The sequence below is a fragment of the Phaseolus vulgaris genome, chromosome 3 (genome assembly GCF_051622355.1).
Source record: "Phaseolus vulgaris cultivar YP4 chromosome 3, ASM5162235v1, whole genome shotgun sequence".
NCBI lineage: Eukaryota > Viridiplantae > Streptophyta > Magnoliopsida > Fabales > Fabaceae > Phaseolus > Phaseolus vulgaris.
This window is the reverse complement of record NC_143500.1, coordinates 48,895,475-48,909,575: the sequence shown is the minus strand read 5'-3', so window position 1 is coordinate 48,909,575 and position 14,101 is coordinate 48,895,475. Positions and strand designations below refer to the sequence as shown.

Below are 14,101 nucleotides of genomic sequence, written 5' to 3'. Positions count from 1 at the left end.
TTTTTTTTAAAACCCCAAGTTATCCCTGTTACTTTTATTTAAAAAAAATGCAAAGGAGCTCATCGTTTGTTGTGGTAGAGACGTTTTGAGTGGAGGTGGTGGTGGTGTAGCTGTTTGTTGTAGTAGTGGATGCACTGGCAATGGTGCAAAGGTGTCTCTAGATATCGATGTTCGGAAAGTGGCTTACGGATGTAGATATCCGAAAGCATTCATTGTAGATTTTGGATATTCGCATCCAGAAGATAAAAAAGACTTTCAAATTTCAACATTTAAAAGTCATTGTTGGGTATCTTAATAAAACTATAGATAATGATATCCGAAAGTTACTTATCAGTGTTGAACAACCAAATCTAGAAATGTATTATTTGTGTTATGGGCATAGATATCAAAAATGTTAAAAGAAAAAAAAATCAATTTCTCAAAAGGTGTTGGGTACATCTCAAAAGTGATATCATTATGGGAGAATTAGCCTTGGATTAGTTGCATTCTTTATTTTTCCTAAAGTTTTTTCATATTTTTTATATACCAACTAACTTAATTGTTTTTGCTAACTTTAGTTCATTCATTTGTAGATCTTCCATTATGGTTAGGTAATTGTGATGTGATGAAGTTTTTATCTAAGCCGCGGTATACAATTTTAATGGATGATGTAAATGAATTGGAATTAATTTCTAAAAACAAAAATAATGAAATATGTTTTTATATTTTTAGGATTACTGTAATAATATATCACAATTATGTATAATATAAATGGGTCTCCAAATTCGCCTCCAAAGCTCAAAGAGTCAATAATAAAGGCTCTTTGACATCAACGTCCTATTGTTTGATAAACTAAAAGACAGGAATCACGATAAATTGAAGTTGCACCTATGATTTTGTTTATGAGTTTGGAATTAGGGTTTGAAGCTAATCCTCTCGTGATAGTAAATGTAAGCTAAAACTTGACCCTCTCGTTAGTCAAACACTTTAGTGTTAGTTGCACATTTTTCTCCGCACCACATATCTTGCTATATAATTTTATCATTCTCATTTTCGTTGTTTGATTGGAAATCTCTAACTCATTTTCGTTGTCCCTCTCATTTTGAAAAAGGACAAAAGAAACTATGAGAATACAAATAGTCAAAAAAATGTTAGAAAACCAAGAGTCGTAAATGTATAATTCATATTAGGTATCAAGAAAATTAGAATATTATAGGAAGCAGAAAAAAGATTAACCGCTCTGATATTATATTGCATACTCATGATTGTATGAAAAAAACATAATGAACAAAATGTGAAAAAGGAATAAGTAAGTGAATAATATGTAAAATCATATTTTATACATTCTATACAATCACAAGATATAAAGAAATAAAGATGATTGATTTTAATTGAGTAAGGTTAACACAGTAGTAACAATACATTATAAGAGGACTCTAAACCAAATTTATCTGTAATAAAGTCGAATTATTAATGCTTTAAGTGTTGTACTAAAAAGATAGTCTAAACTTGCATGAGCAACTGCAGATAAAAGATTTGCATGGACAAGTGGTTTTGACTGAAAGGAGTGCATACAGTAAATGATTTAAAGCACACTATATTTTAAGTTAAACCCAAGATCACATGTTGTTTATTTTTTCTTATAAAGAGTATTTTTAATCTTTTTTTCTTTTTTTATTTTTAGTGCAATCTTATTTTTTTATTCCTTTACTCATGAAACAGTTATTTTTTTTATGGGCGAAGAATAACTGAACCAGTTATGTAGTTTTGCTTTATGTTATGACTTTGAACTCACATAAATTATAATGGTATATTGGGTTCAAAACGTGTTAAATTCAAATTTGATATGTTGAAGTCAACACCAATATGTAGATTTAAGATGTAAGCAAAAGATTACACTTGATTTGGAATATTACCTAGATATCTTTGGACGATCGATTGAATTTGAGTGTATTTAAAGAAAAAGTAAGAAGATTAAAGTAGTTTGATTTAAATTAAATAAGATCGAAATAAAAAAAATTATGAAAGTTTGCAAATAATGTGGTTGATGTAATTGAAATTTTAATATGTTTAATTGATAAAAAAATTAAAAAAAAAATTATAAAATATTAATCTATTAAAAATATTTTTTTCACGTGTAATTGGATTCATCTTATTTTTCGCATGGCTGTTTGGTTTCCGTCTATTACGCCTTGAACAGCGTCCATAGTTTTCACGTGGAAGTGAGTAGTGAGTTTGAACTTTGAACACAGTTCCAAACATCCATCAAATCAAGGCCTTATGTATTAGTGATTCTAGTCATGGGCAAAATGGTTGACAAATAAATAATATAACATGTGAAACATTTCAATTTTGCAAACGGACACTGAGACGAATACAAATATACGTATAATATATATATATATATATAAAATTTAAGATACTAAATACGAATTTATATATTATATAATTATGAATTATATAAACTAATTGATAATAAAGATTTATGTGTATAAGTATGTTTCAGATTATTTTTTGGAGTAGAAAAATATTTTTATGACCGATTCAAAATGATTTGTTTCTTATTTTTATAATTATAATAAAAATTTATACAATAAATTTGAATTTTTAAAAAATTAATATATTTTTTTTTTTTAAAATTGTGTTAGAACCGTTTTGAAATTTTACACTTCACGAATACGTGTACTTACTGCACTATTCAAAAACAAGTATGTGAGCTTCATATATTCTGAATTGCATTACTCTGTACTTACTTTACCATTATTGGCACTACGGAAAATAAGACAGAACACAAGTATCTGAATTCTGAACTATAGTACATCAACAGGAGTATTACAGCCTATGTAAACACAAATTAAAGAAATGAAGGAATCAATTAACCTCAAACTAAAGTAATCTTTCGAGAATTATTTGGCAAGTATAAGGAGAAGTAGTCCCTAAACTGGAGGGTGTGGGGAGCATGAACATGTTAGTGTCCTTGGCCAGGGGTTGGACCCGATTCTTTAATTCCTCCAAGGGTCTCACTGTTGGTAAATTTGTGACCCTCTCCTCCGGAGCTGGGACCCGAGTCCTTGATTCCACCAAGGGTGTTACTATTTGTAAACCGATGACCCTTCCCTCCAGGACTAGGACCCGACTCCTTAATCGCTCCCAGACTTAACAAATCAAAGAAGTCCACCACTTCAACCCCTTCTCCAGTGCCAGAGATACTCAGTGGACGGGCTTCTAAGCCCATCAGACCAGTGCTCATGACCAATAAAACGAGAACGACAAAGGCCCGAGTTTTCGTGATGCTTGTCATCTTTAATTTCTGCAAAGAAAATGTAGTGTTGGTGTGTTTGTTTGGGAATGTAAGGGAGTGAGAGAAGAAGGGATAAGTTGTGTTTGAAAATTGTGTAGCATTGAAGTGGTTTTTATAGAGGGGGAAGTTGTCGACCAAAGTGAATCTAACATGCACATTCAAATATGGAAGACGACCAAAATCTTGCGGAGGAAGCAACCTACGTGGTTCCGAAAGATGATATAGTCAATTTGGAACACTGTAGGTTTGAAGAAACACTCGCGTCACTGGACACTTATTGAAGGAATTAGAAAATGGAATAATTGCGGGTCCAACTTGTGTAAGTTGGTAAATAAAACTCGTCACTCAGTTTTCCTTGCTGCCCTCTGCTTCAAGTCGAAGACCAAGACTAGTAAATAGTAGCCTAATACTTCAATTCAAACACCTTCAACCCCCAAAATACCACGTTAGATTACAATATTGAAATATATTATTAATATATTAACTCTAAATTTAACTGAAATGTCATTTATTAAATTTTTAACTTATATAACGATAAAATAAAAAAAATTAATTTATATTTGAATAAAAAGAATATTGTGTTTGGTAGGGTTGAATTTGGGGAAAAAGAATCGGGTTTGAGTCAGCAAAAGAATTGAGCGTAAGAAAAGAAAATAAATAAACATGCATAGGAAAAGAGGGGAGAAGAAGAGGGCTGCGTTCGCAAATGTCGCACTGACTAGTCAAGCAGTGATGTATACTACTATAGTGTTTATGGAAATTATTAATTAATGGAAAGTCACTCTCAACAACATTATCCTTTTTATCTGATGCTAAATAGGATTTAATTAAAAATTTATTTAAAATAATTATAATTTTACTTAATGAATAAACTAAGTAGCCTAAATTATGTAGAACTATTACAATTTATTTCGCAATTTATATATAAATGACTACACTGTCGGAAAGGGGGTAACCTCAATAAATGGGATAATGGGAATGATAAGTGATTTGAAAAGAAGGCGTGGAAACATAGAATTGTCAAATCCCTCTAGCGACGTTTAACAAACATAGAATTGTATTGGCGATTACGTGTTCGACCTTGATGTTTTAGGTTTTTATATTTCTATACGATTTTTACATCTCAGTATTATAAATAAAAACTTTATATTTTAGTTTCTATTAAGCACTTTTTTAAATGTTTTAGTATCGTTTAACATCTTCTTTCCTTTATTTTTTAATTAATTGTATTTTTTTATCCCTTTAGTCCTTTTATAACTTTGGTTCTTAAGTCTTTTTACACAATTTTTAATTATCCATAACTTTGTTCAATTTTTAATTTAATTATCGACAATATTTTATTACTTTGTACACGCCATACAGTAAAAAATGTATGATAACTGTGGCTTTTTAATAAGATTTAAAAGGTAGTTGTGGGACAGACTTATTTGTCATTAATTCAAAATATTTTTAAAATTAAAAATTAGGAGCCATAGGTTAAACGTAGAGCGAGTATGCAAAATACAGGTTGGGTTGACCCGTCATGCACAAGGAGTGCATACTCATTTCATTAGTCTCTTTCGCATAAGAGCTAGTGTGCAAGTAAGTCTATATAAGGAATATTTTTTAAATTAAAATTTTATTAAAAATAAAAAAATTATTTTTGCTGCCAAAAAAATAAAATTTCATAATTGTTTTAATTCATTCAATTAAGATAAAAAAATATGAAGTCATTCAAGTATGAGGGTTGTTAGAAGATTTGATTAAAAATAATTAAATTTTTGTTTTCCATATATTTTCTTTCTATATGTATGTAAACTATATGGGAGTGTCTTATCAAAGTTTTGCTACAAAATATTTTAATGAAGAATTTTATTTATATTATTTTTTATTAACAAATTTTAAATGTAAAATTTTACTTAAAACTAAATCACTCTTATTTTTAATATCAATTTCATTAGAGGATTAAAATGAATTTTTTCACATTAAATTTAATTTTTTTAAAATAAAATAAAATAAAGGTCATAGTGAGTAGGGATGATAATGCGAGGTGGGGCAGCGCACAAAAAAAAGGCAAAGTTATGTGTTGTATGTTGTCCCAACAACTTAAAACAATTATTGAAATAGGTCCTTATGATGCAAAAGATTCTAATAATACATATTGAATGATTGACAATAAATTAATTATGAAGTATTAATGTCACACTTATCTTTAAATACATTTCAAATATAGAAAGAGATCTATAATGGTTTTTTTTTCCACAAACCGTCATCTCTTTATCCTGTTTATTGTGGGTGTAGAATCATATATTATTTTGTATGTTGATCATTTATTTTTTGTACAATAACCGTTAAATCATTAATTTTAATTTACACAATTGAAAACATGACCTTGCGTTATCATTTCAATTAGTTTTTAATGTAAAAATCCAAACATGACTCAAGAAGATTTTCTCAATTAAAATAGCAAAACAGGGAGTCTTGCTGGTAAGTGTCCTAAGATTTTTACTACAAATCAAAATAAAAATATCTTAACAATATTAAATGTCATTTTTTTCCTTCAATTATTTAAAATACAAAATACAATCTAGCTTCATGTATCAAATACCTTGGTAAAGTTGCAGTGACAATAGAATGACGGAAGTGAACATCAGATGAACCCTAAATCCTAAACTTTAAAACCTAAACCATAAATCCTAAATCCTATACCATTGCGAGATCTTTGAAACAAAAAAGCTTTCACCTTTTCTTATTTTCTTACCCTCAATATCGACATTTATGAAAGAACTTCCATTTGGGTCTGGGTTGCTTTTGCTTTCAGTTGTGTCATACATCCACTATTCCTTCCATCACCCCACTGTTCAGTATGTCCTTTCATTGCTCTCTTTTCCTTTGGGCTTCTTCTTCCTGCACCCATAAGTTTTTCTTCCTGCAACCCCCATATTTTTTTAAATCCTAAAACTAACCTTCACCTTTTATTTGAAATCGGGATTTGGGAGTGTGCTACGAATTCATCAATCCAAAAGTGAATTATGTTACTTTTTGGATGAGGGGGTGCTATTCTAGAAGAAAAGTTTGCATAAATTGTTGATTTTCAGATTGTTGAATCTGGAAGCCTAATTTCTATTACGGATTATTGGATCCGGAATGATTTTTTTTCAATTATGAATTTTGGATCCAGAATGCATATTTTGAATTATGGATTGACGGATCCAGAATGAGTTTTTTAATTATGGATGTTCTGCATTTTATTTACTCAACATTCATCAAAGAGACAACTCATATTATAATATCAATTACTCATCAATCTACCACCTTTTCCTATTTGTTTTCTAACCCTGTTAGAGAATTGGATTCCACTGCTCAGTTCCCTCAACTGGTTTTTCCTCCTTATGCTGCAAGATCAGGTTTTGTTGAAGGCCAATTGTACCTTATGGCTTCTACAACGGTCTCTCGTCAAAGGAAACAACTATTTCTGGCCTGATTGAAGAAATAATGAACCAAAGACATGCAAACAAAGAGATGAAGGACTTTATAACTTCCCCCCCTAAATCGGAGCATGTTTGTGCTTGTTAGGACATTGAATGGTTTCCCTTTTAACCTGTTTTTGCATAAACCCTAGTTTATATTTCTTTTTCTTTTAATTTCTCACATGGTTCGATCATAGTTTTCTAAAAATTGGGGAGTGACACAATTTTTTTGGATTAACATTGTCATTCATGTATTATCGGAAGCACCAGTCCAGGAGATTACCGAAAGCGCCAATCTGAAATTTTATCGGAAGCACCAATATGAAATTTAACTGTATTCCATAATTCGTAATGCAAAGAAATAAATACAGATTCTCTATTGCGTAAAATTATCAAACTGTATTGTGAGGAATAATAGGTATCAATTGCGGGGCAGTTTTGAATAGAAAATGTTTCATCTTTATACAACATTGTGGGCGCATGAAGAAAAATGTAGGGTGCAAGAAAAGATTGTCTTTCCCTTTTTGTAACCTTAAGAAGTAGTACTAGTTATTTTGACACATTAATTTTCTCTTCCATTTAATTTTTTTATTTATCTTTATCTTTTACCAGATTAATTATTATTAGACTACATCTTGACATATATTGAATAACTTTTAATCATTAGAGAAAGTATACTAAACACTTCTACTTGTTACATTATTTATAATGTCAACTACTTTCTTAACTTTCTTTTTTCTTCTTTATTTTTTTCTTTAGTTCATCCATAACACATCTTAAAATTAAGATTTTCATTGATCATCTTCCAAAAGATAAAAGAAAAGACACGTGCTAACATTGGTTCTTCTACATTGGTTCATAAAAAGAAGAGCAAGATGGAAAACTAGAAGAAAAGGAAGGCAACATAACCCGCGAACGATGTCATCATTGTCGAAGACAAAAAAAAAGCAAGCAACTTCAGAGTTGCACCAAACAGCCTCGAGCTGGAGGTACCTTGGCTTGTAGTGGAGGTCGTGGGGACATATGTGGCGGAGATTCACGACCCTTTCACCAAGGAGCGGTACTGGCTTGGCCTTGTTTTCGAAGGTATCATCTGATTCAACAGGTTAAAACATCGAAATTAAATTTGAAAATTCACGAATACATTAATCAACAGTGAGACAATAACTTAATATTAGCAATCAAACCTAGAGACAAAATTAAAAAGTTAATAAAAAAAGACTAGTTCATTAGCAATAATCTGAAATAAATTAAAAAAAAAAACACAACGGGATCAATGCAGTTAACAACCGAAAACTGTACTATGAATAAAAACAAAGAGTGAATTCGCGCTTAAACTTAAGCATCCAATTCAAAACTTCTCAAAACAAAATCTAACACAAATCACGTAATGATTTTCATATCTATGATGAGAAGAGAGAGAAGGATTCGAAAATCGGAAGCAGTTGCGAGTGAAAATGAATTAGAAAATGAAGAGAAAGAAGAGACATATGGAGGAATAACTCTGAATATAAGAAAATTGTATGTAAGAAAAAGAAGATGTTTTTATTCTCTTATGTGTGTATTTACATCATGTATATACTATTGTAGGGGGACTTTCTCTCTCCAAATTAAAATCTAATTAGGCAACTCATCATGAGATTCTATCATTATTAAATTAATTGCATATAATTGGGTACAATATCGTACAATATTGCTACAATAATTGCGTATAATTTGATAATGATTATTTCCTTAATACTCCCTCTTGATAGGTGAAGATCATGAACCTCCAACTTGTGTCGTAGCGTCAAAAAACTGTTCCTTGCCCATTGCCTCTGTAAAAATATCCGCGAGCTGGTACATATGAAAGACTGATTATCCGGCTTGTAATTTTTCTCGCGCACAATGTGCCAGTCTATCTTAATGTGTTTTGTGCGTTCATGAAATACTGAGTTTGCTGCTATATGTAGTGCCGCTTGATTGTCACGGAAAAGTTGAGCTGGCAAGTACATGGTACCTTTAAATCCTGCAAACCAAACTATCTCCAAACAAGTTTTTCCATCGCGCGGTATTTTGCTTCCGCTGATGATCTTGATAATAGAAGAACCAAGAAAAAATGCAATACCCAGATACTAATCTCCGAGTTGTCTAACACCCTCTCGAGTCTGAGTCGCAATAAACTATCAATGTCAGATTGTTTTCGGATGGCAATAACAATCCTTGTCCCGGTGATCCTTTGATGTACTTTAGGACTCGAATTGCGGCATCCAATGAGGTTTTCGTGGATCTGTATATATTGACTTAGGGTCCGAACCGAAAATGTTATGTCAGGCCGAGTAACCATGAGATATATCATTCGTCCCACGAGTCGCCTGTATTTGACTGGATCTTATAATAACTCTCCATCGTCTGGTGTGAGTTTTAAGTATTGCCCCATTGGAGATTTATCTAGACAAGCACCTGTGAAAATTCAATCCCTAGAAAATATTTTAAGTCTCCAAGATCTTTAATGCGAAATTGTTGTAATAGACATTCTTTAACGCATTGAATTTCTGTCAAATCATTTCTTATCAAAAGAATATCATTCACATAAATCAAAAGAGCAGTAAATGATGAGTTATTTTGTTTTGTGAATAAAGAGTAGTCTGTTTTGGACTGTTGAAATCCTATAGATTTAATCACGAGAGAAAATGTTGAAAACCATGTCCAAGACGTTGTTTGCGACCATAAAGAGATTTGTGAGTCGACATACAATGTTCTCCTCTGTCGATGATGCCTGGGTTGACAAGTTCATGTAAATAATTTCATGCAATGTGCATTGTAAGAAGGCATTTTGCACATCTAGCTGGTGAGTAAACCAATTTTTGGTTGCTACAATGGTGAGGAGACACTCAAAGCTGTTAATTTTGTTGTTGGTGAAAAGTTTCAGAATAGTCGACACCTTCAATCTGAGTGTACCCCTTTACGACAAGGTGTGTCTTATATCTTTCGACGCTGCCATCTGAGTTGTATTTTATTTTATAGACCCATTTGCATCCGATGGGATTATGCTCAGTGGGTAACGGTGTCAAGGTCCATGTTTGATTTAGCTGCAAGGCGGAAAGCTCTTCGTCCGAGGCGCTTGTGCCATAAATCAGTGTCAGTTGAAATTTGAGATGCGTGGGCTTGGTTTGGAAGAGGGGACATGTAGTATAAGCCTGCATGTTGTTTAACCGAGCCAATCATCCTCCCCGTAGCCAAGTCCTGCAAAACGCAACCATGTGGAGTAAAAACGACACAACAATTTAGTGAATTGGTTATCTTACTAACGGACATGAGATTTAAATTAAAAGAAGGAACGCAATGAACATCTTTGAGAGTGATATTATCATTGAATTTAATTGTGCCTGTAGATGAGATGGGCGCAGTTGAGCCTGTGGGCAGATTAAGATTTGTAATAAATGATGATGAAGTGTGTGTGAAAAATTGTGAATCAGATGCAAAATGATTGGTTGTTCCACTATCCAAAATCCATGGTTTTGTAAAAGCAGAATTAATAAACGAGTTATGGGCAAGTAGACCTGCAATACTAACAAAACGTGTTACTTTTACCGTTATTGTTGAGCGAGTAAATAACCTTGCTAATTGCTGAATTTGCTCGGCGGTGAAGCCTTGTACGAGGTTTCTATCGGACTCGTTACTGGTGTCTTCTTTGCCAGACATGATTTCTTATTTAGTGGATAAAAATGGAGAGGCGGTCAGAGCACACCAAGATTGGTGCTCCGATACCATAGGAGAAAATTGTATGTAAGAAGGAAGAAGATGTTTTTATTCTCTTATGTGTGTATCTACATCCCTTCATGTATATAGGTATATACTAGTGTAGGGAGACTTTCTCTCTCCAAATTACAATCTAATTAGGCAGGGATCCACTCATCATGAGATTCTATCATTATTAAATTAATTGCGTATAACAATATCGTACAATATTACATGCAATAATTGCGTATAATTTGATAATTATTATTTCCTTAATACTGAAGTTGGAAAAAGATGAGAATGAAAACGCAAAAGAAGTTAAAGTGTTGAGGCACGAGAAAGATTTTGTTCACATCAGATCTTAGCCACGACATCATTGCTCACAACCACTCCAAGTCGGATTTTGAGGATGGAAGAGCGAGGCAACAAATTTAGTTAGGGTTTGGAATGTTAGGATTGAGAATGAGAAGATGAAGAACAAGGTTAAGGAGAATCAATAACACTTACCATCATCTTTGTTCTCTGTTGTTTGCTTCGTCCAATGTAATTCTTGATGATGAGAGTCATTTTCACTGAACTTCACCCTCCCCGCAAGTCACAAGAACAATAAGAACTAATGTCAATAAAATTGTTTTTTATTTTAATCTATCAAAATATTTACTAAGACAATTAAAATGTGACCATAATAACAAATACTTATGACACTATGATGATCATAATAAATACTTATTATGTTTGTTTGTTTTACAACTCATTTTTTTTTTTCATAATTACAAAACGTTGTCATAAAATGTCTATATTTTCAATTTTATACCTTAATTTTTAACCAGCTAACTTTTAGTTAACTTACCCACTTCAAAAATCATTCTCAACAAACAATTTGGGATAGGAAAAAAAATAACAAGCAAATGAAAAATAAATAGAGTATCTGTCTTTGTAATTCTTAATTAGCTTATCTTAATACCTAATATTTATTTATTTTTAATAATGATGATTTCTTTTTAAAGATGTATAAATTAGCTAAGTTAAAACAAGATAGATGAATAATGTGAATCTTTTGTATTTTTTTTTTATCTATAATAAAAATTATTATAAATAGAAGTGGTACTATGGACCATATACAAACTTATTTATAAAAGAGAAAGTATTATCACATATTATAAAGATCATCACATTTCACTTCCAACCTATCGGTTGTCACAATATTTTTTTTTATTGACAAAAAAATAATAAATTAATGTGAACCATTAGGTTCTAAACCTTATATAAGTCTAAAAAGAAAATCTTATTGCAAAATAGTCATATATACTTCCTCACACAATGAGATGATCTATCAGGAAGAAACTCATGTTCTCTCCAAGATAACAAGGATTGAGTAAGATATATCAACCCCCAAAATACCTTCTATGTTATGAACATTCTGATTTTCTTTGCCATTTTACGCTTACGCTTCAACATTTTAGAACTTGTTTTCTATATTTGACAAAAGAATTTAGCACTAAAGTGGACTCATATAGACATATAAATTCATTTTTGAATATTCCCAAAATGTATGCTAACATTCTCCTAGCGATTATACTTTATTAATATGCACATGACTATATCTTTGTACCTCTAAATTATAACAAATCCTAATTAACAACAAAATAAACCAGAAACGTGTATATGCAAATGAACAATATATGATTATTATTAAAGGACCAATACATATATTGCAACTTACGGGACCCTTTTTATATGGTTGGAATACTCTATTATTTCCAATTTATTCATTATTTTTGTTGTTGATTAAAAAATACACCTTAAAGTAAGAGAGAGAAACATAGGGTTTAACTGTTTTTCCCATCATCTTTAGACACAGTGCAGGAGCTATAGAGAGAGCCTGGGATGTAGATGGTCAAGCCCTAGCAGAATTCCCAACAATGAGGTCAGTGATGAACTTATTGATATTCTTGTTAGAAGTACCATCCTCCTGCAATGTTCTCAGTGCTAACTCCTTCATTTCCATTGCTCTCTTCTTAATCTCTTCTGCTCTTGGCCCTTCTGTAACATCCTTAATGCACCTTTCAATCTCTTCTACGTTCGCAGTCCCATCTTCCCCATACTTCGCCCTAACGCCATTGCGAAACACCTTCTCCATCAGCATGGCATTGGTGGCCTGATCCGTCCAAAAAGGCCAAGCAATAACAGGCACACCGGTAACCAAAGTCTCAAGCGTGGAGTTCCACCCACAATGGGTTATGAAACAAGCCACAGAAGGGTGCATCAACACCTTCTCCTGAGGGCACCACTTCACCACCAAACCCCTCTCCTTAGTTTCCTCCAAAAATTCATTTGGCAATTCAGGAACATGGTTTGACTCTCCATCACTCGGCTTAATCACCCACAAAAATGCTTTCTTACTGTTCTTCAGAGCCACAGCTATGTTATCTACTTGCTTTTGTGACAACGCAATCAAGCTACCGAAAGACACATAGATAACTGAAGAATCTGGCATAGTATCAAGCCACTCTATGCAGGAATCCTCTGGAATCCACATATCCACACTAACATCACTTCTTTCCTTTTCTCCCAATAGAAAAGGTGACACCAATGGTCCAACAGGGTAAATAGGGGTTAATGAGGCCATTGAATTGACAATCTCTTCCTCGATTTCATAACACGAAGTACCTAAAACCCAATTCACCTTATCCATAGCCTCGAACAGTTCCTTCATAACTTGCCTAAAGTGACAAGGGGTGGAAGGAAGTATAAAAGAAGGACTATCCCTAACCTCAAACGGTGGTAGTCCTGGCAAGTGCACCTTCTCATTGAGGTCATCCATATTAGGAAAAGGATTAATATTCTTCAAATAACGATAGTAAATAGAATACGCAGCACAAGCCTGGATCCAAAGCAGCGCACATGGGATACCATGCTCCACTACCACATCGATAGCCCAAGGCACGAAGGGGTTGACAATAACACATGAATAATTATGAACTTTGGTGAGGTCGGTGATGAGAGTGGACAGGTTTTTGGGACCTTTTTCTCGGATAGTGTTCACCATTGACTCCGTGTCGGAACGGTCGAAATCGAGGCTGAGGCCATCAGAAAAGAACACGAGTTCTATTCCTGAATCGTTGTTGGAATTGTTGAGGTTTGTGTTGTTTGTGATATTGGAGGGTTTTGTGTTCTTGAGCATGCGGTCGCGGCCATCTTCGGTGGTGGCGATTGTGACATGATGAACACCCTTTGAGAGAAGGTGCTTGGCTAGCTTAAACATTGGATTGATGTGGCCTTGTAAGGACATTGAGACCATTAGAACACGCATTCTTTCATCCACCGACATGGTTTGAGACTTTGATCAGTGTAAGAGAAGCAAAATTGTCTTCTCGAGAGTGAATGTGAGGGAAGGGAAATGGAAACTACGCTTTGGTGTGTGTGTGAGAGATCACACATAAGAGACTACATATAAAGAAAATTTTGCCAATACTAGACTGCATTCAATTCTTAGATAGATAAACCTATAATAACAAGGAAATAAAAAAATATTTAATAACTATTTAATATATTTAGAAATTCCTTCAATATTTTATGCCATAGAATTCATTGCAAGAATATATATATATGTATATATGTAGAACCTGTGGTTGTTCTTTTAGGGAACAAA

General features: G+C 32.8%; 2 protein-coding genes across 2 annotated transcripts; both read right to left on the bottom strand.

The window, feature by feature from the left end:
• Positions 1 to 2,680: 2,680 nt before the first annotated feature.
• On the bottom strand, positions 2,681 to 3,381 carry LOC137808263 (uncharacterized). Its single transcript, XM_068609291.2, has one exon. The coding sequence runs from the start codon at positions 3,278 to 3,280 to the stop codon at positions 2,948 to 2,950; it is 333 nt and encodes a 110-aa protein (XP_068465392.2). The 5' UTR covers positions 3,281 to 3,381; the 3' UTR covers positions 2,681 to 2,947.
• Positions 3,382 to 12,182: 8,801 nt separating this feature from the next.
• On the bottom strand, positions 12,183 to 13,854 carry LOC137805960 (UDP-glycosyltransferase 84B2). Its single transcript, XM_068605836.2, has one exon. The coding sequence runs from the start codon at positions 13,778 to 13,780 to the stop codon at positions 12,347 to 12,349; it is 1,434 nt and encodes a 477-aa protein (XP_068461937.1). The 5' UTR covers positions 13,781 to 13,854; the 3' UTR covers positions 12,183 to 12,346.
• Between the last annotated feature and the right edge of the window lie 247 nt (positions 13,855 to 14,101).

What these genes read in the sequence shown, in the direction of transcription:
- LOC137808263 (XM_068609291.2), bottom strand. Translation starts at nt 3,280, where the DNA reads ATGACAAGCATCACGAAAACTCGGGCCTTTGTCGTTCTCGTTTTATTG.
- LOC137805960 (XM_068605836.2), bottom strand. Translation starts at nt 13,780, where the DNA reads ATGTCGGTGGATGAAAGAATGCGTGTTCTAATGGTCTCAATGTCCTTA.